Source organism: Carassius carassius, chromosome 32 (genome assembly GCF_963082965.1).
Source record: "Carassius carassius chromosome 32, fCarCar2.1, whole genome shotgun sequence".
Taxonomy (NCBI): Eukaryota; Metazoa; Chordata; class Actinopteri; order Cypriniformes; family Cyprinidae; genus Carassius; species Carassius carassius.
Genome location: NC_081786.1, coordinates 4,959,424 through 4,986,890, shown reverse-complemented (window position 1 = coordinate 4,986,890; position 27,467 = coordinate 4,959,424). Strand labels below are relative to the sequence as shown.

The 27,467-nt window shown below is 36.7% G+C and overlaps 1 protein-coding gene across 1 annotated transcript in view; it reads left to right on the top strand.

The window, feature by feature from the left end:
* kiaa0586 (KIAA0586 ortholog) overlaps positions 1 to 24,746 on the top strand; it is a 118,007-nt gene extending 93,261 nt beyond the window's left edge. Inside the window, exons 33-34 of the mRNA XM_059521156.1 lie at positions 17,820 to 17,876; positions 24,356 to 24,746. Of these exons, the coding sequence (XP_059377139.1) occupies positions 17,820 to 17,876; positions 24,356 to 24,504 (206 nt within the window). The 3' untranslated portion in view covers positions 24,505 to 24,746. The remainder of the gene's footprint in view (positions 1 to 17,819; positions 17,877 to 24,355) is intronic.
* Positions 24,747 to 27,467: the final 2,721 nt, after the last annotated feature.

Here is a 27,467-nt window from a genome sequence, read left to right as displayed (position 1 = left end):
GTGTCCATTTAAAGGGGTAGTTGTTTAAAACGAAAATTCATTCATTTACTCATCCTTATGTCATTCCAAAAAGAAGAAGATCTTTACAAAAATCTCTAAATGTTTTTTTGCTAATATTAGGAAGGACAATGGGGTTCCAAGTTATTTGGACCCCATTGTCTTCCATTATAAGGACTCAGGTTTGCAACAGTATTCATTTTTAGGTCACTTAAAAAGCAGATATGTGGTGCAGTTGTAGAAGTCTCTCGTTGTTTTGCTCAATTACACTGATGTTTTGTTCTGGTCATGAAGCTAATTACAATAAACAGCCCGTATACCTTGACAAAAGCCTCTCTGTTAGGTTCTTTCTATCACTTTCTCATCAATGCTCACACAAACAACCGCTTGTGAGTTTATAAAGGAGGTGACCACACTGAAAGTCTTCACAGTGCAATTCTATACTGTAAGTACATGACATTTAAGCCTTTTAGTCACAGCTTAAGCTCAAACGAAGGGCCTTGAACAAATAGAGCTTCTGTGACTGTGATCTGCACCTCTGGCCGATCTACAGATGGGCCATTTGTGTTGGCTAATAAAAGGCATAGTGTGGTACTGTATGGCCAGATCGGTTCAGACATGACCTGGGCAGCGTCCCCTGGTTATACAGCTGCTCTCTCCGATGACTATCTCTCTATTTGCCTATAAGAGAATGACTGCTCTGTTCAAGCGTCCCAGTTCAGCTTGTAGCCGTGACTTTGATGGGGAAAAGAGATTTAAAGATGCTTATATAATAGCGGTTGGTGAAACTCCTTGAGGATATGGCAGATGAAGTCTTTGTAATTGGGGTTTATATAATTTAACTCTGCTACCATTTCATTTTTAGTATGTATTTTATTCTAAGCTAATATTTAGCTTTAATCATGAAATTATATACAGTACAGACCAAAAGTTTGGACACACCTTCTCATTCAAAGAGTTTTCTTTATTTTCATGACTATGAAAATTGTAGAGTCACACTGAAGGCATCAAGGGCTATTTGACCAAGAAGGAGAGTGATGGGGTGCTGCGCCAGATGACCTGGCCTCCAAAGTCACCGGACATGAACCCAATCCAGATGGTTTAGGGGTGAGCTGGACCGCAGACAGAAGGCAAAAGGGCCAACAAGTGCTAAGCATCTCTCGGGGAACTCCTTCAAGAGTTGGAAGACCATTTCAGGTGACTACCTCTTGAAGCTCATCAAGAGAATGCCAAGAGTGTGCAAAGCAGTAATCAAAGGAAAAGGTGGCTACTTTGAAGAACCTAGAATATGACATATTTTCAGTTGTTTCACACTTTTTTGTTATGTATATAATTCCAGATATAATTCCACATGTGTTAATTCATAGTTTTGATGCCTTCAGTGTGAATCTACAATTTTCATAGTCATGAAAATAAAGAAAACTCTTTGAATGAGAAGGTGTGTCCAAACTCTTGGTCTGTACTGTGTATATTTATATATATATCTATATATAACAAGGACAGTGCTCATTAATCAACAGTAAAGTACTGTAAATAAGCCAGAGTTAGCCCCAGTGGCTAATTTTCATCTGTAGCCCTTTGCCAGATTTAAAAAAGGCAACATAAAAATCTAAAATACCATATATTATCACACATAAACATACAATAACATTTATAATTAAACACTAAGGATATTAATGGCAGTATCATAAAGGGAAGAAAAAAATCAGTGATTTATCAGTGATTGATTTATTGATAATTGATTTAAAATTCCAGTTTTACATTTCCGATTAATAAATATGAGTGAAATCTGGTCAGCTCAATGTTAGACTGTTATGGTAGTGGCTATTTATAAAAACAAAATATAAATGTGAAGGTGATATAGGATATTTATATATATATATATATATATATATTGTTTTTGAAATCACTCAAAGTTAATCTTTAATAATAAATGGCACTGTTAAATGTAATTAGTAAATCTTAAATTGAAAATCCATCTTTTATAGTTTTATACTTTGTTTATCATAATTTGAATGTGTACGTTCACTTGTGGCATTTGAAAATATTGATATTATTTTTAATTGTGTTTAACACAAAAAGAAATTTGAAAATACATTGTTTTTGTCCATTTCTGTGATGTGTATTAAAAGACATGGCACCTAGAAACGGAAAGTTGCACAACTCATAAAAGGGTCTCTGTCTGAGGTGAAAGTGGACATCCGTTGAACACTGGGCTCTTGTGTGTGAAATATTGGCCCCTCTGTTAAGCACAGGAAAGGGGTGAGGGAACACATCACACACACACACACACACACACACACACACACACACAGCCTGCCCCTCGAGGGCGATGCAGATAAACTGTTTCCAAGCTGCTCGGTCGCTCTGTTTTTACTGGGATCAAAACATCATTCAAGGAGCTGTGCTTTGCAGGAGAACCGTGTTAACCCCTGCTCTATGTGAACTCTCCTTCTTCATCCGTCATGTCCAGTTCTTCACTATAACGATAACATACAGTACATACTGCTACGTGTGCTTAGGCAAAGTATACATGTGCCAACTAAGAACAGTGTACTGTGTTTTTTCAGCTACTATGCACATAAGTGACTTGTGACTTGCATGAATGTGGTGCAGAATCTTAATGCCGATTTGAGCTTGTTGTTATGCAAAGCATGCAGGAATAATCACGCTTCGATGAAGTCACCATGTCGGATTGGGCTGGTGTTTCTTTTCTCATTTTAATAGGCTTATTCTTGTTGGTGAGAGGGTGTGGATATTTTCCACAAATATATAGTCACTTTTGCACTTAAAGCATGCTTTAGTTTTTACTTGATAGTAGAAATTGCACTTGCACAAAGTAGATGGTCGGTTGCCAAGGACAAAGGTCAAATATAATGTGATATACAGTAAATTCAGAAAATATTTAAACCCATAACACAATTGATGATCACAGAAAACCCTGTAATAATATATATATATATATATATATATATATATATATATACATATATATATATATATATATATATATATATATATATATATATATAAAATTGTATTCCTTTTATTCCTCAAAGATGCATTATACTATAGTGCCGTGAAAAGGTTTTTGGCCCCTTCCGGTGTTTTTTTTTTTGTGTGTGTGTATTTGTCACACTTAAAAGATTCAAATCATCAAACAAATTGTAATATTACACAAAGAAAATGCAAGTAAATACAAAATGCAGTTTTTAAATGATGGTTTCATGTATTAAGGGGAAAAAGCTGTCCAAACCTACCTGGCACTATGTGAAAAATTAATTGCCCTCTCCAGTTAAATTATGAAAGAACTGTGATTAAGCACATTATTTTAGAAAGCTGAGTTAAATTTCACTAGCCACACCCAGACCTGATTACTGCCAGACCTGTTGAATCAAGAAATCACTTAAATAGAACCTGTCTGACAAAGTGAAGCATGCTTAAAGAGCAACACATCATGCAATCTAAAGAAATCCAAGAACAGATGAGAAACAAAATAGTTGACATGTTTCAGTCTGGAAAGGGTTATAAAGCCATTTCTAAGGTTTTGGGACTCCAGCAAACCACAGTCAGAGCCATTATCCACAAATGGAGAAAACTTGAAACCGTGGTGAAACCTCCCAGGAGTGGCCGAGCTACCAAAATTACTCAAAACGCACAGCGACGACTCATCCAGGAGCTCCTAAAAGAACCCAGAACAACATCTAGAGATTAAAACTCAATTAAAGTCAGTGTTCATGATTCAACAATAAGAAAGAGTCTGGGCACTGGTCTGAGTTCCAAGGAAAGAGCCACTACTGACCAAAAAGAACACAAAGGCTCTTTTTGTCACATTTGCCAAAAAAATTCTTGATTATCCCTAAGTATTTTGGGCAAATATATTCTGATGAGACAAAAGTTGAACTTTTTGAAAGGTGTGTGTCCCGTTACTTCTGGCGTAAAACCAACACAGCATTTCATAAAAAGAACATCATACCAACAGTCAAACATGGAGGTGGAAGTGTGATGACCAGTTTGTCAGTTTGTGACCTCAAGCTCATGTGCACTTGGGTTATGCAGCAGGACAATGATCCCAAACAAGCCAGCCAGTCCACCTCTGAATGGCTCAAAAGCTAAGTTTGTGGTGGCCAAGTCAAAGTCCAGACTTAAATCCGATTGAGATGTTGTGGCATGACCTTAAGCAGTCCATTCATGCCTGAAAACCCTCCAATGTGGCTGAATTAAAACAATACTGCAAAGAAGAGTGGGCCAGAATTCCTCCACAGCGATGTGAAAGACTCTTTGCCAGTTATCAGATACACTTGATTCCAGTTATGCTGCAAAGGCTGGCACAACAAGTTATTAGATTTAGGGGGCAATTACTTTTTCACGTAGTGCCAGGCAGGTTTGGACAGCTTTTTCCACTTAATGGATGAAATCATTATTTCAAAACTGCATTTTGTATTTACTCAGGTTATCTTTGTGTAAATTGAAATTTGTTTGATGAAAGTGTGACAGAAAAAACGTTTCTCATCTCTGTAATCAAAAGTGACAGTAAAAACATCTACATCATTACAAAAATGAAATGCTGTTCTTTTGAACTTCCAAATCCTAGCCAGTATATTAGAATGATTTCTAAAGAATCACGTGACACTGAAGACTGGAGTAATGATGAAAATTCAGCTTTGCATCAAATTACTTTTAAAAACATATTAATGTAGTTTTTAACTATATCATCTAATTATCATTTGAATGGTAGTATGTATTATTGTATTGTCAATGTCAATATTCTATTTGAAGGGTCATATGTAGAAGGTTACAGATTTTCAGTTTAGCAAACATTATGGACTTCACTGGAGTGAACACTTTTGTGTGTGTAATGTTATTTGTATGGTCTTTTGTATTAGAATTTCACTGCATGGTAATTTTATCCATTTACATGTGTAGCAAAATTAATACATCTTTGTCTTCATTTGAAATCGGCCTGATATCTCTGTGATGTCCTCTGAAGCTGGTGTTACTCTATAAATGGTTGCATTATTAATGTTTTTGTTTCAGTTTGAGCTCGCAGTGTGGCGTGATCTCGTGTTTCCTCTTCAAACAGCGGTCTAATGCAAACAAACAGTACACACACTGAGACGCTGTCTCCGCTTTTCACTTCTCATCACACGGCTCCGCACGGGGAGGCTGCTTTAAACAGAGATGAGAGGAGATTATTTACCCGATGTCTGCTCTCAGGTTTATGGTGAAATAACGACAACTTGAGTGTGTTTGTTTAAACAACTCACCTATTGGCTGATAGCCGACAACCTATAACGTATTTGTGTATGCGTGTACAGTTTTGCGTCATCCTAGGTCTAATATAACTGGTGTTGTTTGGCCTTTAAAATGTTAAAAGAAAGAGTTTAATGGACTGGTGTGTTTAAATTATATACAAACTTTTGGCAAAAATGCTGTGTGTTCTTCAGTGGCAGCTGAAGAGAGTTGACGACAGCTTTGGCGCTTTAAAACCCAAGCCACAAACAGGCCTGAAATTGACGCTAGGCTTTTGCCATGTTATTCTATTAAAGCAGGAAGTAAAAGAATAACAATCAAACCCAATGAAAAAATAACAAACCAGAGAGAAAGTTGGATTCTCTCTTTGTCTTCACGCAGGCACGCACCGACCCATCCCCCTGTGGTACTATGGGCCGCTCAGACGTAGACTCATGGTCCAAGAGCTCTGGAATAACATGCTACATAAACAAGCCTGAAGAGCTGAGGTGAAGACAGACGCTCTTAGATGAATGAATAGAACAAGACAGTAAAGACAGGGAAGCTTTCGAATGTGGCCTTCTGCTGCAAATAAGACTCGTCTGGTCCAGATATGTCATCTCTGTGAACCGTAACACTCTCATGTTGATCTCTATGTTTGTGAGAAGAGTTGAATACTGGCCTTTTGCTTAGAACAACACAGAAAATGGCGGGAGAAACCATCTTACCCTAAACAAAACAACGGAGGGCTGCAGGCTTAACAGGACTTACTGAGTGTTTTTATTTGCGCTGCTATTTGTAGTCAAGTGAATAGTCGACTTCACATTTCCCACAAAAATACTGATGATGATGATATTTACTAGATTTTGATAGACTCTTTCCCGCCCAGTTCTATTTGACCTGAACAGTGAATGTCAGCTCTTCTGTTTTAAAATGCTCTGGGAACTGAAAGATATTTATTTTATGTTTGTGTTCTGTCATGAAAGAGCATCTGTACTTTAAAAGGCGTTGTTTAACTGAACCAAACACTGTATTTAATTTGTTTAAACTTTGGAATTTAATAGTGAAGTCTTACAGGCGAGACAAAGCTTCCGAGAGAAAAGGGAAAACTGAGTTATGACCGTGCAAATCTGTAGGTTATTGCAGAATTTATTTTCTGCTATAAAATGTTCTGTTATATACACCAATGACCAAATGTTTTGGGTCAGTAAGATTGTTTAATGTTTAAAGTCTCTTTATGTTCCCCAAGGTTGCATTTATTTGCTAAAAAATACAGTAAAAACTGTAATATTGTGAAATATTATTTCAATTTAAAATAACAGTTTTTTATATTTCAATATATTTTAAAATGTCATTTATTTCTGTTATCAAAAGCTGAATTTTCATTATCATTACTCCAGTCTTCAATGTCACAGGACCCTTAAGAAATCATTCAAATATACTGATTTGCTGCTTTTGAAACCTTTTTTTGTTGTTGTTGTTTTTTGTAACGAATATAATAGTAACTATTAAGTCTTGAAAACATTTGATGTGCTTAATGCTTTTGTGGAAATGATGATGCATTTTATTATATTTTTTATTTAATAGTAAAAAAAAATAAAATAATAATAATATTTTGCCACTTTTGATAAATTTATTGCATCCTTGCTGAGTAGTATATAGTATATATAATTAATTATATCAATAACTATATAAAGAAGAAAGTTTCTAAAAAATTTAAGGTAAACTTATTATCATTTTTTTCATTTTTGTAAACGTTTTACTATAAGAGTACAGGTTTTGTCTTGTACACTAATAATTTTTGAATATTATAGGCAAATAATACTGTAATTTATACTTCAAAAAAGAAACATTTTACAGTATTTTTAAAGTTTTGTCCTGTTAAATATATGGTTACTTTCAGTTAACACTTTTTTACATGCCTTTTTCCTTTTAAAATATGAAGAAAAGAAAACTGCATCACCAACATTTTCTTCAGAACTTGTAACGGTTTGTACTTAGCCATCACTTTCATCCAAAAACAGAACCATATTTTATTCTTATAGTTTCATAGTAGGAAACATCTGTGGTTAAAAAAAAAAACAAATTGTATCTGTAGTATTTGCCATAGACTTCAGTTATTATGGTAAAATGGTGTTGTATCATCTGTAAATAGCATGCGAACAGCAAAGTTGAATTTGCATTCGGACTGTTGTCTTTTTCTGGTCTAAATGGTTTGTTTTGACAGCAGGGTGTGGTATGACAGTGTCAAGTGTCTGTGTACGATGGGTAAGTGATGACTGTAGTCGCTCTGTTTGTCTGTAGTTCCACACTGAGTTCTTATCTGCAGTTGACTGACAGAGACTCGCCTGGCCAAGTTCTTGTTTATTGTCATGCTCCATCAAGTTTCCCATCCCCTGACCTGCAGATGCTGCAGAGCCATTTCACGCCACAGTTACGGCTCGCCACCCTGCAGAGTCACAGCAGCCGTAACACAACCGTCACAGGGTTCAGCGGACAAAGCTCTCAGATCACTTCTGAGCACTTTAATAGCTTTTGTACCGCTCAGTTACAGAGATTTTGCAATGACATTACGTGTTGTAATGGTTTGCAGTAAAATTACAATGGTCACAGAGCATCCATGTGTTTGCAAAGAGCTGTATTGCAACACTTTACTTGAAGTTTGTATTCATAATACAATTTAAACATATTTGTAATGCATTGAAAGCATAACAGAGCAACAGTGTTTACATACTTATAAAAATCAACCCACCGATTATTTATTCTAGTTACAGTTGTCTGTTGCACATGAATAAAAAAAAATACTGACATTTTAATTAACAAAGCTGTATGATAACTAAAAAAAGTAAGTTTTATAAAAACAAACTGGATTTTGGCTCGACAAAGTCTTCTTTGAATGTATAAAAAAGTTCTAGAAGTCCTGAAGTTTGATTAAGCACAAGAAGAAAAAAAACACAGAACCTTGGCTTGACAAAGTCTTGATTAAAAGTTGTCTTTTTTTTTTTTTTAGTTTGAAAAGTCTTGAAGCTTAAGAGGCAAGTTTTGTCAATGGATGGATGGATAGATTTGAAAATCAAAGAAATTCATATAACTATTATTTTTATCTAAAACAAAAACAAGTTTTGTCAAATAAAACTTTGGATTTTGGTTTGAAAATCCATGTGAAAGTTTTTTTAAGCTTTAAAGGTTTTGACGTTTGAAGGCGAGTATTGTCAAAACGAACTTTACATTTTGACCTTGACAGTTTAAAGTAAAAAAAACAAACATTTTAAATATCTTGGATCTAGGATGAATGGATAGATGGATAGATGATTAGATAGATTAGATTGATTCATTCATGTATTCTGATCTTCAGAGAAAAGAGCAAGCTGTGCATTTTCTGTAGCAGTGTTGCCAAATTGGCCAGGGTGAGTTGTAATATGTTGTAATATAGTAATATGTTTCAACCGCACTACTGTGTAACTCTTGGAAAAAAGTTTCTGACCTTCAAGATTTCCAGATGTGGAAAACGAATCAAGATTTGTCCTTATTTCATTGCACGCTAAGAGTTTCTTCTTCTGTAGTATGTTTATCAGTGCTCTAAATGCCTGTGAGGGTAATTGTTTGTGCTGTTTGTGTCTCGTCCAGTTGTTCAGTGTAATTTGAGGAAGGCTTGAGAATCTGATGTCAGTCCGTCCAGCTGTACTGACATGTCTGTGTCTCTGAACAGCTGCAGAAGGGCTCTGAACCAGCAGGCATTCCACGCCACTCACTCAGGCCACGCATATCATTTTATTGTGTCTGTTCAGGACCCTGCATGTTTGAAGTTCCTTGTCATGCCCCAGTTACAGCGGTCCTCTTCCATTGACACCAACTGGCCAAGTGCGGCCCGGAAAATGCCATGAACAGATCTGGGAAATGGTGTTTATCACCAGCTATAAATGTGTCATATTGCTGCCTCTTGTGCTTTCTATAAAAAAAAAACAGTTTTTGGCAAAATATAGTAGTTTCTAAAGTTTATGTTGTACCACATCTGAAATCCTTATTGATTGATGTTCATTAATTTAATATTTTTTTTAATATATGAAATGTTTTGAATATTATATGCTACCATTCAAAAAACTGAGGTCATAAATATCTTAAACGTACCAAGCCTACATTTATTTGATCAAAAATATGGTTAACATGTAATGAAATATTATTACAATTTAAAATAGCTTTATATATATATATATATATATATATATATATATATATATATATATATTTTTTTTTTTTTTTTTTTTTTTTTTTTTTTTTTTTTTTTTTTTTAAGTAATCATTTTTGGAATTTGTTTTTATTTTTTTTATCTTCCACTTATTATCAATTTTGTTTTGCTTAATAGTTTTGTGGAAGCATAACGTTTTAAGGATTCTTTGATGAAAGTTCAAAAGAAACATTTATTTGAATTTTTTTAACAATAAATGTCTTTTTAATGTCTTAATTCATTGCTGAATCAGAATTGAATCAAATTAATTGCTAAAAAATTCTTATTGACCACAAACTTATGAACGGTAGTGTTTAATTTGTTTTTGTATTATATAGCATTATATGTATTATTTTTCATATTAATATTTAAAGTTTATATAATTGTTTTGTAATTTAAAGTAATTTTCGATTTTTTTCCTTTCACATCATGTAACAAACCCTTGGCCAGATTTTCAGTGAATAATGAATAAATAATGACAGGATTTTTTTTTGCCCAAAACTACAACATACCTTCAATTTGCAGTAAGCTGCTCATAAGTTGACTTTCCATCGCAAGTAAACACTGTGGCTTGGTTTGAGTAGTTTGAGTAGTTTGGGTTTGTCTGATCTGTTTATCTGACCAATAGCAGATGAGGCAGAGTTTGGGAAACCTGTTCAAACACACTCATTATGTTTGAAATCGCTTTTGAAATGCCTTACTGCAACTTTCAGCCATTGTCATAAACACTAAGTACATATTTTGTTAAAAATTCAATGAAATTTTCCTAGACAGGCAAGAAAACTCTCACTCTTTTTTTGTTTTGAGAGATGTTACAGCAGGCGTATCTTGCAGCCCGTCTCATCCTGTCAGGCGTGAGATCAGGCGTAGCGATAAGGTTCCCCTCACAGATGGATGAGTGGAGATGAGAGGGATAGACTTCTGAAAATGAACCGGGTTTGAGTGCGGCTGTGCGCTCCAGTAGTCATCACCTCTTCACCCCTGACTCCTCATCTGCCAGACGGAGTGAAGAGGGGGGCTCATCCCTGGAGCAGGGCCGCTTTGATCAGCCGAGCCAGGCAGAGGCGCTAAGCCACGCAGCAGAAGGCCCTGTCTCTGCTTTCACAGGTGGAGGAGCAGCCTTTCATGGGTGCGCTCCCGTTACAGTGCGCTGAGGTTTTGTGGGGTTACAGCCTGGGTTTGTGTTTGATGTTTGACTGAGTGGAAGTTACAGCCGTTCTGTCTGAGCAGATGGACAGATGTGTGTCCTCCTGTATGACGCATGCCACTTTACAGGAAACGACAGGCTCCTAAGTTCTCCTGCTGTTGAAGAATGCAGAGATGACTAGTGTTTTGGATGTGATTAGTTGGTGAAATGCTCTTTGTGGTGGACACTTCTGGCTCTGAAGTGGCATTTGCTCTGAAAAATATCTGATAATGATATATGATCACAAACCTGTGAAGTCAGCTGCATTCTGTTTAATGTGTAGTTTACATTTATTCAGCAAGGATGCATTAAATTGATTATGAGTGACGGTAAAAACATGAATAACTTTATATTCATCAAATAATCCAAAGGAAAAATGGATCACTGTTTCCACAAATATATTAAGCTGCACACCTGTTTTAAACATTTATAATAGTGAAAATGTTTATTGAACACTAAATCACCATATTCAAATTATTTCTGAAGGATCATCATGGGAATAAATTACATTTTCAAATATATTCAAATAGAAAACATTTATTTGAAATTGAAATACTATTTCACAATTTTAATGTTTTTTGCTGTAGGCCCCTCTGTTTAATCAAATAAATACTTATATATAGAGAGAGAGAGATTAAAAAAAAGACCAACCCCTAACTTTAAAAACGATTTTCAAATATTATGTATAAATATAATCATGCAGTAAAAAATAATAATAAATAACAGTTAAAAATGATTTGCCAGATAAACTAACACATATTCTTATGTTATATAAGAAAAATGTAAATATAAAAAATGCTTTTATTTGATTTGTTTACAATTTTTGTTATTATATTAGTTTTTAGTTAGTATTTGAATAGCAAACAACAACTGTAGATGCAAAGAATATATATATATAGAGAGAGATATAGATATGATTGATGTATATACAAGCAATAAGGCTTCACACTGCTTTCTGTTTCATGCTGTAAAGCCTGAATTCTTGTGGCTTATTATTTTATTTTATACTGGTTATTCAATTGCTTCACCACTTTGACAAGGCTCAGTGTTTCATTTTAAAGGGGAGTGTTTGCAGCTAGAGCCAGACAGTCATGAGTCTCTCTCCACTCATCTGTTTCCTATCAGACCTGCTCTAACTGCCAACCTGTCAACCTTACCCTCTCCCTCTCTTCCTCTACTTTCTCCATCTCTCCTCTCCTCCCTGCGGGTGTACTGGAATGGACCCCAGTGTCCTATCAAAATCCTGGCTCACACTTGATTTCCTATGACCAGCCCAGCATCTTGAATTTATCAGTGTGGTCACATGCGCCTGCTGCTCCAATGCAGATCCCAGGATCACATCCAAGAGCTGCCACCTAACATCATCTCTGCTCCATTCTTAAGCTTTACTGTCCTATAAGGATGTCCCACCATGCATTGCAACAGATCTGTGTGTGTGTGTGAGCGCGTTTGCCAGCGAAACATTTCAATCACACATAGATGCCTTACCGTCACTCCCCCTTATTCCAGATAATTTTGGCTCAACAGACAGATGCTGTCCTGTTCACAGATGGCTGAGAGTCCGGGCTGCTCGCCCACAGGCGCACCCGGGCACCCCTCAGAGACCGCTGGGGCCCCCACATACCTGCGATTCGCTCGGCAGGCCTTAAACAGAGGAGCATTCCAGACTGAAACGGTTTGATTGGAGCTGACGGCTTACTTTTCAAAGGCATGCCTGTTAATGACCAGATCTGAAGGTGTGCTAAGCCAATATAATGCTTAGCTGGCTGGGGCAGATAGTGCATAGGTTTCAGGTAAAATGTCATGTGATCTCCCTCAAGTCTGCTTGATTTCAGGCCTGCATTATAGAGTTGAAATGGTCTGTGGGAGTGTGATGCTGCATGAGAACGCAGATCTAACGTACAGCTGGCGGACACATCAAGAGAGGGTGTAGACAGTCAAAAATCATCTTAAAGGAGCTTTGTGGGATTTCTCTTATTTTTACTTTAAATTAGGTTTATCCAACTCAGTGCAAGCCATGGGAGAGTTTCTAAAATGCTCTTTTGAGATATTTAAAGAGATTATATCATGAGAAATTTTGTTTTCCATGAACTTGACTTAAAAGTAAAAGTATATGTTTGATGCTCCATGAAAACAGAAAAAGTTGCTATAAAAAAATTACATTCAGAAAGATGCAAAGCAGCAGAAAAAGAAATATTGTAGGATTTAATGGATTTAAAAATGGATTCACTCTGAAAAAGTAAATTGGAAAAATAATTACAAAGAAATGGCAAGTAACAATAAAATGTGACATTTTTTACTTTGTCTAAAAGGCACAGGAGGAAAAATGCCTGATCAATTTGATACAGGAGATGGAAATATGGTCACAAAACACTTTCTAATATAATGTTTTAATAATTTGATTGTTTTTTATAAAAATGAATGTTATATTATGGCAGTACAGCAATGCTACCATGAAATGTCAAAATACTAATTAAATTAAAGTTAATTATGACTTTTGTGAAGCAAAAAAAAAAACGCATTTGAATAGCATAAATGGACCTTAAAACAGAGAGAGAAAAAATATCTGACCCTTTTTGAGTTATTTTGCATGTTTGATTGTAAAAATAGGAATGTAGTTAGTACATTATCCCCCGGTTTCACAGACAAGGCTTAAGCTAGTCCCAGACTAAAATGCATGTTTGAACTGTCTGCTGAAAATATCTTGCTCTGACATATTTTAACAAATGTCAGTGTCATTGTTCTGTGTCAAGATGCACACCTGTAATGTTTTCTTCTAAGGCATTTTTGTAATAGTCGCTTAAATATCTTAATTTAACTAAGGTCTAGTCCTGGCTTAAGCTAAGCCCTGTGTGTGAAACCAGGCCTTTAAGTATAACTTACAGTATATGGTGTGAAATTAAGCTTATCACCAAAATGAATTCTCCATTTTAGATTCAAATTATGATGATTATACTATTTTAACACACCATTTCAGCCACTTAGCTAAATGATCAAATCATTTTAGTTCAATTTCTAAAGGTCATCTTGTGCATATTTTCTTTAGGCTATTGTAGTATCGTCAGAGTAGTGTAGAAATAGGACTTAATTTAGTATTCCAGAGGTAAACGTTGATGGGCTGAGTGAAAAAGGACGTCTGTTGTTTTCTTTTGTGTTAAAGGAAAGCTCATTAAATCAGAGGTTGGCGAGAGAAAGGCCAGCCTGGCGGAGCTCTTTCTGGAGCAGAGCCAATTTCTCAATTATTTTACCTTTCTGTTTGACCTGCTTTGAAACTGGTCCACATTAGGTTTTTTTTATTCTCAGCCATTTTTGAGGCTCGGTCTCTGAAGTTCCCCGGGATTCTCTTGGGACTTATAACCTACTTATCTAAAAATAACCATCAGTCCAAAGGAGTGTCCACGTCAGTTCACTGTCTATGGCTTTATTCTGGCATGCTTTTGAAAGCCCTGATCAACGTGGCTCCTGTGAAATGCGTCTTTGCCGGATGGAAAAGTTGTGTTAATATATTATAATGCAGTGTTGCCAGAAAACTGACTCACAGAAATCCCTCTGTAGAAAAGTTGAGTTGTTCTGCTGTGGTCTAAGTGTGTGCGAGAGTACTGTATTTGAGAAGATTCATGTTGATGTTTTTTAACCCCTCCGTTACGCTGGGCTAATATCATTAATCCAACAGATGCTGGGGAAATAGTACATTAAACCTTCCAAATATCATTAAGCAGAATGTAAAACAGTCAGATTACTAGTTTGGGTAAATTTATCTAGGTCACATTTCACCGCAATATCAAAAGAAAAAATGGGATTATATATTATGTTACTAAATATTATGCTAAAAAAGAAATATACATAAATGCATACACATTTTGCATGATTGTTGCTATCCCAACAGGTGGTGGCAATATTACATTAAACTTCCTAAATACCAATCAATGTCCAGATAACATTTCACTCCAATGATAAAAAAAAAAGTAAAAAAAAGTAATAAAAATGCGGTTGTAGTGTTTGTTTTGTTTGTTTGTTTTTTCGTTTTTTTTACATTTTCACATAATTAGTTTTATTATTAAAATATTATTTATAATTTTAAGTACGTTTTCCCACACATTCACAGTACTGTTTTCCATCTGGTTTTTATTTAATTAATGAACTAATTTTAGAATTAATTTTCTCTTATTTATATTTCATGTATTTATTTTTCATGTTTTATATTTTATAATGCAATTTAAAAAGTTTTACAGTTTGGTGATGAGAACTTAAGGAGAAAAGTTTTTTTAAGGTATCCATGTTAAAGTGTAGTTATCTATTTTTGTACCGAGTAATATTAATTAGCTACATGTACTTAGTATAGGGTTAGGGTTAGGCTTAGTTACTTGCATGTAATTATGCATAATCTATTGTTATTACAATACATCACAAGTACATATAACGTGTAACAAGGAAATCTTAAAATAAGGTGTAACTGAAAAGTTTTTAATCATCATAAAAATAATCTCACAACACAAAATAATCAGTTCTTCTCATTGTACCCATTAGAGACTTCTATGTTCACCTGGCACATTTTGAACAGTAATCATTGTAGTTTTAGGCCTTTGTTTTTTTGGGGGGGGAGAAATACGACCTGGTTGTGCTCCTGACAAGGTTTCATGAAATTCACCCCTGGGCCATTTAAAGGACATTTAAAGGATTCTTATGGCCCATAGTGGTCTTAAACACTGGCCTTGTCTTTGTGATGTTCTGATACAGTGTCCAATGCTTTTAAAGAGGCCTTGGAGGGAGAATGGGGGAGGTTTCTCCAAATGAAGACAGATAAGATCTTTCTCTGTTCTCTTTCACTCTCTCTCTCTCTCTCTCTTTCTCTATCTGCGGCCCTGAGCAGTGGCCTCGCTGACCCTATCTCCTCTCGGCTCCTTGACCCCTGTGTGTGAGGTTACGGCCCAGCTTCTCCACATGGAAGTCCTGCCTGCTGTCTTAGCCCAGCTCTGTGCTCCAACATCTCCAGCAGATCCAGAAGAAAGGAGCATTGAGAGGCCGTCCCATCACCCAAGCCCCCCTCCTTGGATGGACCAAGAGAGAAGAACATGAAAGCTCCTCTGGCCGAATGCAAATCCAACCAAACCCTGCTGCTAGATCTCTTTATCAAGAGATCTACAAAGAAGGACGGTCCACGTGACCCCGGTTTCCAACCGTACCCGAAGCCCCTCCCAATCCAGGCTGCGGTTCCCTCTCTGCGGTGTAGGGTGGGGTCACGTGGACCCCTATCCAAAGGTCGTAACCTCTTGACTCTCAATTAGCACTCTCTGTATTCAACGCTGCTCTTGTTTCTGAGGTCGGGACTGATGGAAAAGTGGAGATGGGTGGTGGGCGGCACTTTGCAACACAATGCTTCAATCGGCGGCCCATGCGGCTCTCCTGAGCGGTGCTGTAAACAAGCTCAAAGAAAAGGATTAGTAAAGAGCCACTGAAGGCTTTGATTGACCTAAGCTGTCTTTAGGGGATGGTAAGTTTGACGGGGTTTTAAACGCTCCGAGGATGACCCCAGCTCCACCTGGCCTCATGAACGGAGGCTTGCGGCTCAGCGGGGTTATGTCAGGAGGTCTCCACCTGTGGAAAAAATCCCTATAAATCAAACTCGACCTGACATTTATCCCAAGGAACAACCCTTTGGCTGTATTCCACAGAAATGAGGCAGGGAAGATAGTATTTAATAGTAATTAATTTACGGACCACTTGTCTGGCTTTGACACATTGATTCATGTGTGTGCATTTGATGAAAGAAATCATAGCCGACTCTTTAAACACACACCTTGTTTCTTAGCCTTGTATGAGATTTATCTTGTTTTAAACCTGCATACCCTCATATGTTTGATCTCGGATCTTTTTAGAGCATGGGAACGATACGGTGATGTCACTCTCAGAAAGTTTTTAGCTCTGTAGTCACTTCCTTTACATTAAAGAAAATCATCCATCTCATTTGGTTCAAGCCCAGTCAGGTCATGATTATCTAGCCAGCCTCATCTTTGTACTTATTCTTTGTCGTTTCCCGTCATTAATCTTGGATTTCCGGATTCAGTGCCAGTTCAATTAGATATCAATTCAGTTGGAAATTTTTGTTTGTAAAAAGTCAATTTATTTGATCAAACATACACTGAAAAGTATTACCATTTAAAATAACAGCTTTCTATTTTATAATGTATTTTAAAATGTAATTTATTTTGTGATGAGCTGAATTTTCAGCAGCAATTACTCCAGTCTTCGGTGTCACATGATCCTTCAGAAATGATTCCACTATGTAGATTTGGTGTTTTATATTTATAATTCTATGAAGGATCCATCAGACGAATTAAAACAACAACACCTGAGTTTTTTTTTTAGATCATTCATTACAAGTACAAGCTCAAAAGACTCCGGAATCCATGAAACAGCATCATTTGGTTTTGGCTTATCTTTTTGCTTTCCAAAAAGAACTAGTTTTAAAGAGCTATTTGTTTGTGAATCATTTAATGCTAGTCCTGCTCTGTTTTTGATTCACAAAAAGAACCCGTTTAAAAGCTATTTGTTTGTGAATCAGGCACTGGTTATGCTGTTCTCCCTTTTTCACAGTCAAACAAGGTTGAGATTTTAATTCACAAGATCATTGTGTCCCTCGCTTGAGGATAAAGAACATTTCACAAAATCATTTTCCTAAAATAACCCCATGCACAGTCCTCTTGTTTTATGCCTTCCAGTGAAGTCCTGTAAGTTTGGGTTTTAAAGCATGTCTGACATTGGCTTGCAGCAGGGAAAGTTTGAAGGTGAATGCCTCTCTTTAACATCTTGTCATGCCTTTAGGGGAAGTGTATGTGTATAACTGCATTCGAGTGTGTAGTCTTGTGTGTGATTCTGTAGCTCTAGCCCAGCTGTGCTCATGTGATGTTCTCACCTCATCTTCCCAAAGCACAGAAACACATTCCATTTTTTTATGCAAATGAAGAAATTTGTTGAGGAGTCCCTCTTTGGTGAAGTTAAATGCTGTCCAAAATTCAACAGTTGCATGCAATTAAATAAAAAAAATGCATATGAATATTATTCATGTATATTATTATTAATATTATTATTATTATTATTATGCTCTTGAAGTATTTTAAAACCATAAAATGTTTGTCACTACAGCCTTGCAATTCAATTCTTGTGTTTGTTTCTCCCCAGAGTTGCCCAGGTTGAGGAGACTTTCAGATGACACGTTTTTTGGGGACAACGAGAATGGTAGTGTAAATAGTTTCCTGGTTGCTTTCATATGTGTCCTTTGCTTTATTTGATCACATTCCCTCTTATTTAAATTATTTTCTAGTTGAGCTATTTCACACAGTACAGCACAGAGACCTTTGGAGAGGCTTTATAAAACACTGCCAGACAGCTTCATTCTTTAAACTCCCAAATCTGAGCAGCCAGATGAGAGCGGAGAAAAGACAGAGTAGAGTAAAGTAGAGTAGATGTAAGAGGTCAGGAGAGGGAGGAGTTTGACTTATCTGTACATCCTGAGAGCTTCAAATGGGGTTGAGAAATCTGTTAAGTGTTTGCAGGTGTCTTCTTAAAGGAGGTTTGAAACATTCAGACATTGAACATACTGTACACTCATGACTCGTTTTTTTCCCCCAATGCTCCATTTCTTTGGAATGCATGCATTCCCAAACTGTGTCAGGTCTGTGCCTCTTTTATCACCTCCATGCATCTGTTTTGTTCGTCCTTGGATCTCTGCTTGAAGGATTTGGCTTTCTGCAGCACCTGGCTACTTTCACCATCTCTGAAGGTCTTGCAATAGTTAGTCTCTTTCAGCAGAGTTTTCATTGTCCGTAGTGTGATATTTTAAAGCTGCGTCGATGGATAAGGTTTGACCTTACCACCTGGTCCTCTGCAAAAAGATACCAACCTCTCCTCTGTGAGTTCTGCCACTGCTCTGAGATTTAAAGGGATAGTTCATGCGAAAATGAATGTTCTGTCATCATTTACTCACCCTTATGTTGTTTCAAACCTGCATGACTTCTGCAGAAATGTTTTTTCTACTTGATAATGCTGCCCAGTTTGTAAAGACTTGTTATCTTTTGTCATTTATATATAAGGAGTAAGTAGGACCTTGAAGACCGTTTGTGCCAGATGCTGACTAAAATGTCTTGTGCAAGCATAGAAATTGCAAAAGCATAAATAAATGATGGAGCTTTTAGGGTGTTTGTCTTTTGAAAGAAAGCGCCATCCTTAATGGATCTATAGTATCGGTTCTTTGTCTTACAGAAGCCGAAGAGACATATTTTGGGCCTAAACTTTTTTATGCTCCCGGGTTTCATCTTTTACTAATGTAATATTTAGAAGGATTTTGTGTTACCTTTTTTGATGTGTTCTGTGTGTAGAACAAGATGAACATGAAAACTTAGAAATAGTTTTATCGAAAATGAAAATTCTGTAATTCTCGAAGATATTTTTTATTGTACAGTACACTTTTCAAAATAGGTTTTTACAGTAATGCCATAGAAAAAACATTTCTGGTCCCCAATGAACATTTCAGTGAACCTTTGTTAAAATTGCGGTTTTCTTAGTGTGAAGAATATTTTAATAATCTAAAGAACCTTTTCCACTATAAAGAACATTTTGTAGAATAGAAAGGTTTTATGGATGTTAAAGGGTCTTCATTGAGCCAAAGATGTCAATAAAGAACCTTTATGCCAGATTTTTCAATAAAAACAACATTGGTTCTCATGACCTATCATAACACATCTGAATGTCTTCATGCACTTTTCATCTCTTCATTTCTAAGTGAACTTCTCTTTTAAAATCATCTCTTTTTGTAATCATGTCCCCAAATGACCCCTGGATACCCGGCACTGTTCAGAATGTCAGACAAGTAAGACAATTATCCCATTGTTGCAGTGGTTTGATTTTTGTTCCAATCCTTAACTCGCCGAGCATATGCAAAAAAAATGTAGGCAAATGTATTTTTTGTTTTGCTTGGTTTCAAACCATTTTAAACTCCCAACCGCAGAGTACAGTTATGTAAATGTGTTCCTTTTTACACTAGAGGCCATTTTTATCTTCTTGAGGTTGTATGTTTAAAGAAAATTATTGTTTGTGAAGATTTGTACTGATATCTTTTCAAAGCCTCTTATTAAGTACTCCAATTCCAACAATCTGAGACTTTCCCAATACACTGACGTCTCTGTAGTCTTCAGCCAGGCCGTTTCAGTGGCACGGTAATGTCTGCCTCTCGACTTAAGTGTGATGTTCTTGGCTGTGTAGTCAGGGTCTTTTCACACAGATGTGAATGTTTGTTAAAGCACACACAGAAAATGATTTTTTTTTTTTTTATGTATTTAGAAAACTTGTTTGATAACCAGTTTGTCTTATTTATTTATTTATTTGTGAAACTTATTTTACTGTTTTGTGCCACAAGTGGCTCTGAAATTGCAAACTCCCTCCTCAAGACAGTGATTTTAGAAAACACTATTAGTCTTTTCCATAGATATTGTTCCATATTCATCTGCTACTCTCATTTATATAAACACAAAGTCTACTTTCTTTGAGGGTCTTATTTAAAAAAATAAATAAATAAGGTGTTCATTGAATGCTGTTTACTGATTCATGACACCCACTATCGCGCTCACTTGGGTCTGAATAGCTCTGGGTGGCTTACATCTACTTCAACTCAAAATACGTTTCTGTTTCTGTTGGTGGACAAACTCCCACTCTCTTTTCATCTGTCTATTCCTCTGTTTTCATTCTTTCGCTTTCATTGTCTTCATTTGCTCTCTCCCTCCACCCTGAGGTGTTGTAGTCAGTCTGTAGTGTTTGTAGGCCACAGGGTTTTCCAAAAAGAATCTGTGCCAAACCTGGCCCATCTGCTCCACAGAGGCAGTGTTCACTGCAGACGGCCATAAAGACACAAAACAGCAAGCAAACAAGCCCCAAGGACTTTTACCTTTGAATATTTGTGTGTAATAACATTTTTATTCAGTCCTTTTTCTTTTTACAGTGCGACATGAAGGTCATCACATCCAATGTGAATGAGTTTCAGCATCTTCTCAACATCTTAAAGGGACAGTTCACCTAAAAATGAAAATTGTCATCATTACGTTTTTCTAAACTTTTTTTTAACTTACAACACAAAAACAGATGTGTATAGGTTATTTTGCCATACAATGAAAGTGAATGCTGACCATGTTTGTCAAGCAACTTAAATTTGAGTCTTTCCTCAAACAAATCTATTGCATGGCTTTAGAAGAATTTAAATAGTGTATGATTTATATGGAGTTCTTTTGTAGTGCTTTTATGGTCTTTTTTGCCCTTTTTGAAGCTGGACAGTCACATCTTGGTTGTAACATGAACATTCTTTAAAATTTCTTATTTTGTGTTTTATGGAAAAATAAACTGATACAGGTTTGGAATTACATGAGGGTGAGTATATGATGACACAATGTTTAGTTTTGGGTGAACAAACCCTTTAATAAGGATATTGCCATATTTCTGGCTAGGCTTGTGCTTATTAGCTTTTTATTGTCTTGTTCAGGTTATTTTGCCAGTGCTGGCAAGGCAACAGACAAAAGACAAATCACAGTCCAAATTATGACGAGTCCATATTTTCCACATGGAAGTGCATCACCACATGGTCTTGTTATTATAGTCGATCCATATCAAATGTTTAGATCTGTAGGGGTTTTTCTTGTTATTATATTCAGGTTATGATTCAGTCGTTAGGCGTGAAGTGGCTTTTATTAATCATCTATTGAACCAATCTGATTGTGTCAGTTTGCTTTGAACGCACTCCAGTAAAACCATGTGCAGGCTGTTCAGGCTGTCCAAGTCAATGAAGCTCAATATTTGTGGGAGGGAAATTATGGGAGAGGCTCATGTTAGGGGGAAAAAAATTTATTCCTAGTAAATGTTCTGCAGTTTAAATTGATGTCTTGTGGATCAAAGCATACATGAAGGGATTTTTAAAGGAGACATACCATGGAAAACATTACATTCCTTTTAAAATAAAAGAGTTTGATTTACTATATAGATGTACTTCAACATGTTCCCTCAACAATATTTGTAGATACTAAAGCTATAAATAACCTCCAAAAAATGGGATCATAATAGCAAAAAGATTTATATATGATAAACCACATTAAAAATTAGATCTATTGTGTACAGTCGTGGCCAAAAGTTTTGAGAATTACATAAATATTAGTTTTCAAAAAGTTTGCTGCTAAACTGCTTTTAGATCTTTGTTTCAGTTGTTTCTGTTATGTACTGAAATATAATTACAAGCACTTCATACGTTTCAAAGGCTTTTATCAGCAATAACATGACATTTATGCAAAGAGTCAGTATTTGCAGTGTTGGCCCTTCTTATTCAGGACCTCTGCAATTCGACTGGGCATGCTCTCAATTAACTTCTGGGCCAAATCCTGACTGATAGCAACCCATTCTTTCATAAACACTTTTTGGAGTTTGTCAGAATTAGTGGGTTTTTGTTTGTCCACCCGCCTCTTGAGGATTGACCACAAGTTCTCAATGGGATTAAGATCTGGGGAGTTTCCAGGCCATGGACCCAAAATTTCAACATTCTGGTCCCCGAGCCACTTAGTTATCACTTTTGCCTTATGGCACGGTTCTCCATCGTGCTGGAAAATGCATTGTTCTTCACCAAACTGTTGTTGGATTGTTGGAAGAAGTTGCTGTTGGAGGGTGTTTTGGTACCATTCTTTATTCATGGCTGTGTTTTTGGGCAGAATTGTGAGTGAGCCCACTCCCTTGGATGAGAAGCAACCCCACACATGAATGGTGTCAGGATGCTTTACTGTTGGCATGACACAGGACTGATGGTAGCGCTCACCTTTTCTTCTCCGGACAAGCCTTTTTCCAGATGCCCCAAACAATCGGAAAGGGGCTTCATTGGAGAATATGACTTTGCCCCAGTCCTCAGCAGTCCATTCACTATACTTTCTGCAGAAGATCAATCTGTCCCTGATGTTTTTTTTGGAGAGAAGTGGCTTCTTTGCTGCCCTTCTTGTCACCAGGCCATCTTCCAAAAGTCTTGGCCTCACTGTGCGTGTAGATGCGCTCACACCTGCCTGCTGCCATTCCTGAGCAAGCTCTGCACTGGTGGCACTCCGATCCCGCAGCTGAATCCTCTTTAGGAGTTTGCTGGACTTTCTTGGACGCCCTGAAGCCTTCTTTACAGGAATTGAACCTCTTTCCTTGAAGTTCTTGATGATCCTATAAATTGTTGATTTAGGTGCAATCTTAGTAGCCACAATATCCTTGCCTGTGAAGCCATTTTTATGCAACGCAATGATGGCTGCACGCGTTTCTTTGCAGCTCACCATGGTTAACAATGGAAGAACAATGATTTCAAGCATCACCCTCCTTTTAACATGTCAAGTCTGCCATTCTAACCCAATCAGCCTGACATAATGATCTCCAGCCTTGTGCTCGTCAACATTCTCACCTGAGTTAACAAGACGTTTACTGAAATGATCTCAGCAGGTCCTTTAATGACAGCAATGAAATGCAGTGGAAAGGTTTTTTGGGGATTAAGTTAATTTTCATGGCAAAGAAGGACTATGCAATTCATCTGATCACTCTTCATAACATTCTGGAGGATATGCAAATTGCTATTATAAAAACTTAAGCAGCAACTTTTACAATTTCCAATATTTATGTAATTCTCAAAACGTTTGGCCACGACTGTATGTGTGTGCATAAAAATAGGTAGATCTCTTATAGGATCTTGGAGACGTTGCCCACAGTTCTTCTGGATTTAGTGTGTCTCAGTTTGTTCTGTTTCTTCATGTCATTCCAGACAGACAGGATGACGATCAGATCAATTAATGGCAAAATTAATGTTTAGAAATGTAAACTGATATTTCCTACTACAGCAAAAGATAGAAATGACTGACTTAAACCCATTTTTAGCTGGTGAAAATACTTGTCTAATAATTTTGGCCACCACTGTGTATGCTACTGAAACCTTAGTCTTATTACAAATATAGATTTGCATATTTGTTTTAAAAGCTAAGCAGTGCAAAAAAGCTTGACTAACAAAGTAAAACTCTGTAGTCATGTAAAACATATCCTCTTTATGCCGTATTGCTGAGCTTGATTTTCCTCACCAGTCACAGTTCTCTAACAAGAGAGAAAACACAGGAAAGAGCATCGTCCTCAGTTGTATGTGTGTGAGAGTCCCTGCTGATTTCCATCAGTGTGTGCCCGGCGGTCCCGCGAGGGTCTCTGTTCACTCACACTTCCTCTCCTACACGCCCCATTGATCTGGGTAAATGCCCACCCAGCCTCTGCCTGCTGCCCCCAAACACAGAGGAAATGACCGATGAGTGTTTGTTTGTGCGTGTGTGTGTGTGTGTGTGTGTGTGTGTGTGCCAGTGTGAGGGTTATAAAAGATGTCCTAATAAGCAGCTGATGTCACTGTGTTCAGATGATGGGTTCACGCTCCCATTCAATGTCATTAACTGAAAAGCCTTCATTATTTGGGCTTAATAGGATGACTTAATTGCATTGAAATGTCAGAGCTTTTTTAGCAAATGTAGCACTTGGAATGTGTTCTTTCCAAAGGTTTTCATTTCTTTGCAAAAAATGACCCTAAACTAAGTTATGTATGATTGATATCTTGTTTATATGATGTTTTTGCATTGTTGTAAGCTTGTTGTTTCACCTGCTGTTGTTCAAATGTTGACTCATCTGTTTTCCCACAGGTGAAGACATTTTTCTGCACACAGAAGGAGGAGGAAGTGATGTCAGAGTGATGTCGGTGAGGTTGCCGTCAGTCAAACAGGATCAAGAGTCTGTCAGCCTCAGCTCTGTGCAAGGCGATACAGACTCTTCTGCTAATGATGTGTATTAACAACGATGACCCTGTGAAACCTCTCTGACAGGAAACTGCTAAGTGCCTTAAGTCTGTCAGCCTTAAATTATTCACATCACAGAACTTTAATCCATATTTGGATGACAGTTAGTGCAAAAGATACAATGAACTTTCTCTAATGTCGCTTGCAGCAATGTTAAATGAAACCATATGTGCTGTTGTTTGCTGTGTGACTATATTTTTAAACAAATAAATTTGAAACAAATCAGTATCGTCTTGAACATTTTTTTAATTGAACTTTTCATAGTTTCATCCCATTTCTCCTTAGGTTGACGTCATTTGTCGGGTTCTTTCTGTCCAAGCGGGACTGTTCTCTGTCATGGTAATGGCAGCGCAGTGCATTACTTCATGAGAGAGGTTTTTCACATCATTAGTCTCAGACTGCTGTTTCTCCCATTAAAGTGGGAGATAGAGAGAGATAGCCACTATCAGATGCTGCTGATGATGCCTGTCTAATAAGCATCCTGTTTCCTTTTCAGCACTTAAGACATGATAAAGTCTGAAAGAAGTCTCGCGGAACCAGACTTTTGACTATCGCCATAAAGTCTGGTCCATTATACAGCTCGTTCTGGCTTAGAATCACCTACATTTTTGGCTAATAGTAAGCTAATATTTTGTAAAATGACTAGTTGATTAAAATTGGAATGCAAAATTTTAATTGGATTATTGCAAAAAGTGTAGAAATCAGAATCTCTGTCCTTCCAAAGCTAAGAAGTACTGATGATGTCTCTAGGAAAAATAACAGAAATGCATGCAGTAGTTTAGAAAAAGAGCTTATATGTGACCCTGGACCACAAAACCAGTCATAATGGTCAATTTTTTTTTATTGAGATTTATACATCATCTGAAAGCTGAATAAATAAGAATCTCTGTTAGGATTGTACAATATTTGGCCAAGGTACAACAATTAAAAAATCTGGAATCTGAGGATGCAAAAAAATCTAAATACTGAGAAAATCGCCTTTAAATGTCCTGTTTTTCATGCTTTTTTGAAGCTTTGATTGTGTTTACAGTGTGCAGAATAACATGTGTTCATGTTTCGCGTGTAAAAAAACAATATTTTTCACACAATTCACCTACCTGTATACCGCTCTTTTCACTCATAAAAACGGGCTGAGGACTTCCTTGTTCTATAAAGTCCCTCCTTCAGAAATACGTAACGAGTTCTGATTGGGCCAGGGTTCCTGTGTTGTGATTCGACAGCAGCTGAGCACAGGCTGCCCTCCTGGAAACGCGATTGGGCTCGTTTTAGAGTAGTTTTGAGAAGCAAGTGGACCAGGAGCATGTGCTGGAGATGTACTACTTATAATCACAGGAGCGTTTTTACTGACGAGATGCGCATGAAAATCGCATTCGATTTATTTGTACAGCCCTAACATCTAGTTAACAAAGCTAAACAGCGTTGCCCTTTGTGTAATAAGTTACAGAAACTGTTAAACGCACCAACTTAAATAATAAAATACACTTACCAGTTGTGGTCCATAAACAACACCTTCTCCAGACAAAGAGGGAACTGCTCCATCTTTCAAGAATAATCTTTGTGCGAATCCGGCATTAAACTGATTGAGATTGAGAAAGCTGTCATCACTCGCTGTCCTCAGCAAAATGTGCTGCACATAGTTTTACATGTGGATTAATAATTTTCGGGAACCGAGTTAAACATAAATTGTAACCGTTAATCTCCAAGTACAGCGTCCCTGATTGGACTCCGAGATGAAAATAACAGCGTTTCGACGACATAGCGACAAACCCAAATGCCATCTGAGCGCAACACGACCACGCCCCCTTTTTTGTGTGTTCATGTGGGCGGAGGTTAGTCAAAAAACTGTTTTAGTGACGTCATTACTGCAGGAACTAGAGGGATGTAGTCCAAACGGGTCATTTTTTGTAGGCGAATTCTGTTAAATAAAATATCTCGCTTGGCATTGAACTTTGAGCTTTAGAATTTTACAGATATTTTTTATACTCTAACAACATTACACACTAACTTAAGTTTAAAACATTGGATCACGAAGAACGGGACCTTTAAAGTTGTCCAAATGAAGTTCTTAGTAATGCATACTAATCAAAAATATATATAATATAGTTTTTATATATTTATGGTAGGAAATGTCTTCATGAAATATAATACTTAATATCCCAATGATTTTTGGCAAAAAAGAAAAATCGATCATTTTGACCCTTACAATGTTTTTTTGGCTATTGCTACAAATATACCCCAGTGACTTAACACAAAAATCTGTGCTATTTGAGCTGTAAAATGGTCTAAATAATCTTTTCTAGACATACAAACTACTGGTTATGACTTAGTCTTAATTTCTAGTTTGCGCCATGTACAATGTGCTTTTCTGGTTTATTTGTGTATACTGTATTGTGTGAAAGTTACAGGGTTTACACACTTTCCGTGATCCCAAGTTGAAAATGTGGATAATAACGGATATAAGACAAGGTTAGTAAGCCATTTTATTACACTAGCCTCATGTTTACATTTATAATGTTTGTCTTGCGGCAATTTTAATGTTTATTCTGGTTCAGTACCCCACAGACAACCATTGGAAGTACTGTACTGTGGTTATTTTGTTTTTACCAGTGCAGGAACAAGTTATTTTCTATGATATTCAAAAGATCATACCATGGAAATTGTATTTTATTTCCCAACATTTCAATAAAATCCTGTAAAATTGCGTAAAACCAGCCAATTAGATTGGAGCTTAGAGATTTTAAATAACCATTGCGGTTTTTGGGCTTCAGTATGCATCAGACAGACAGTATGTGGTCTGCCAGTGTACCATCTGAGAATTTAATGGAAGTATCTTGATCCATCTTGACCTTGGTGCAAGAACTCCCAGCAGATTGTGTTCAAGAATAAAATAATAACTAGAGTATTGTTGTTTTCAGCCTGGTGTCAGAGCACTATGGCACAAAATAACCCTCTATCCACT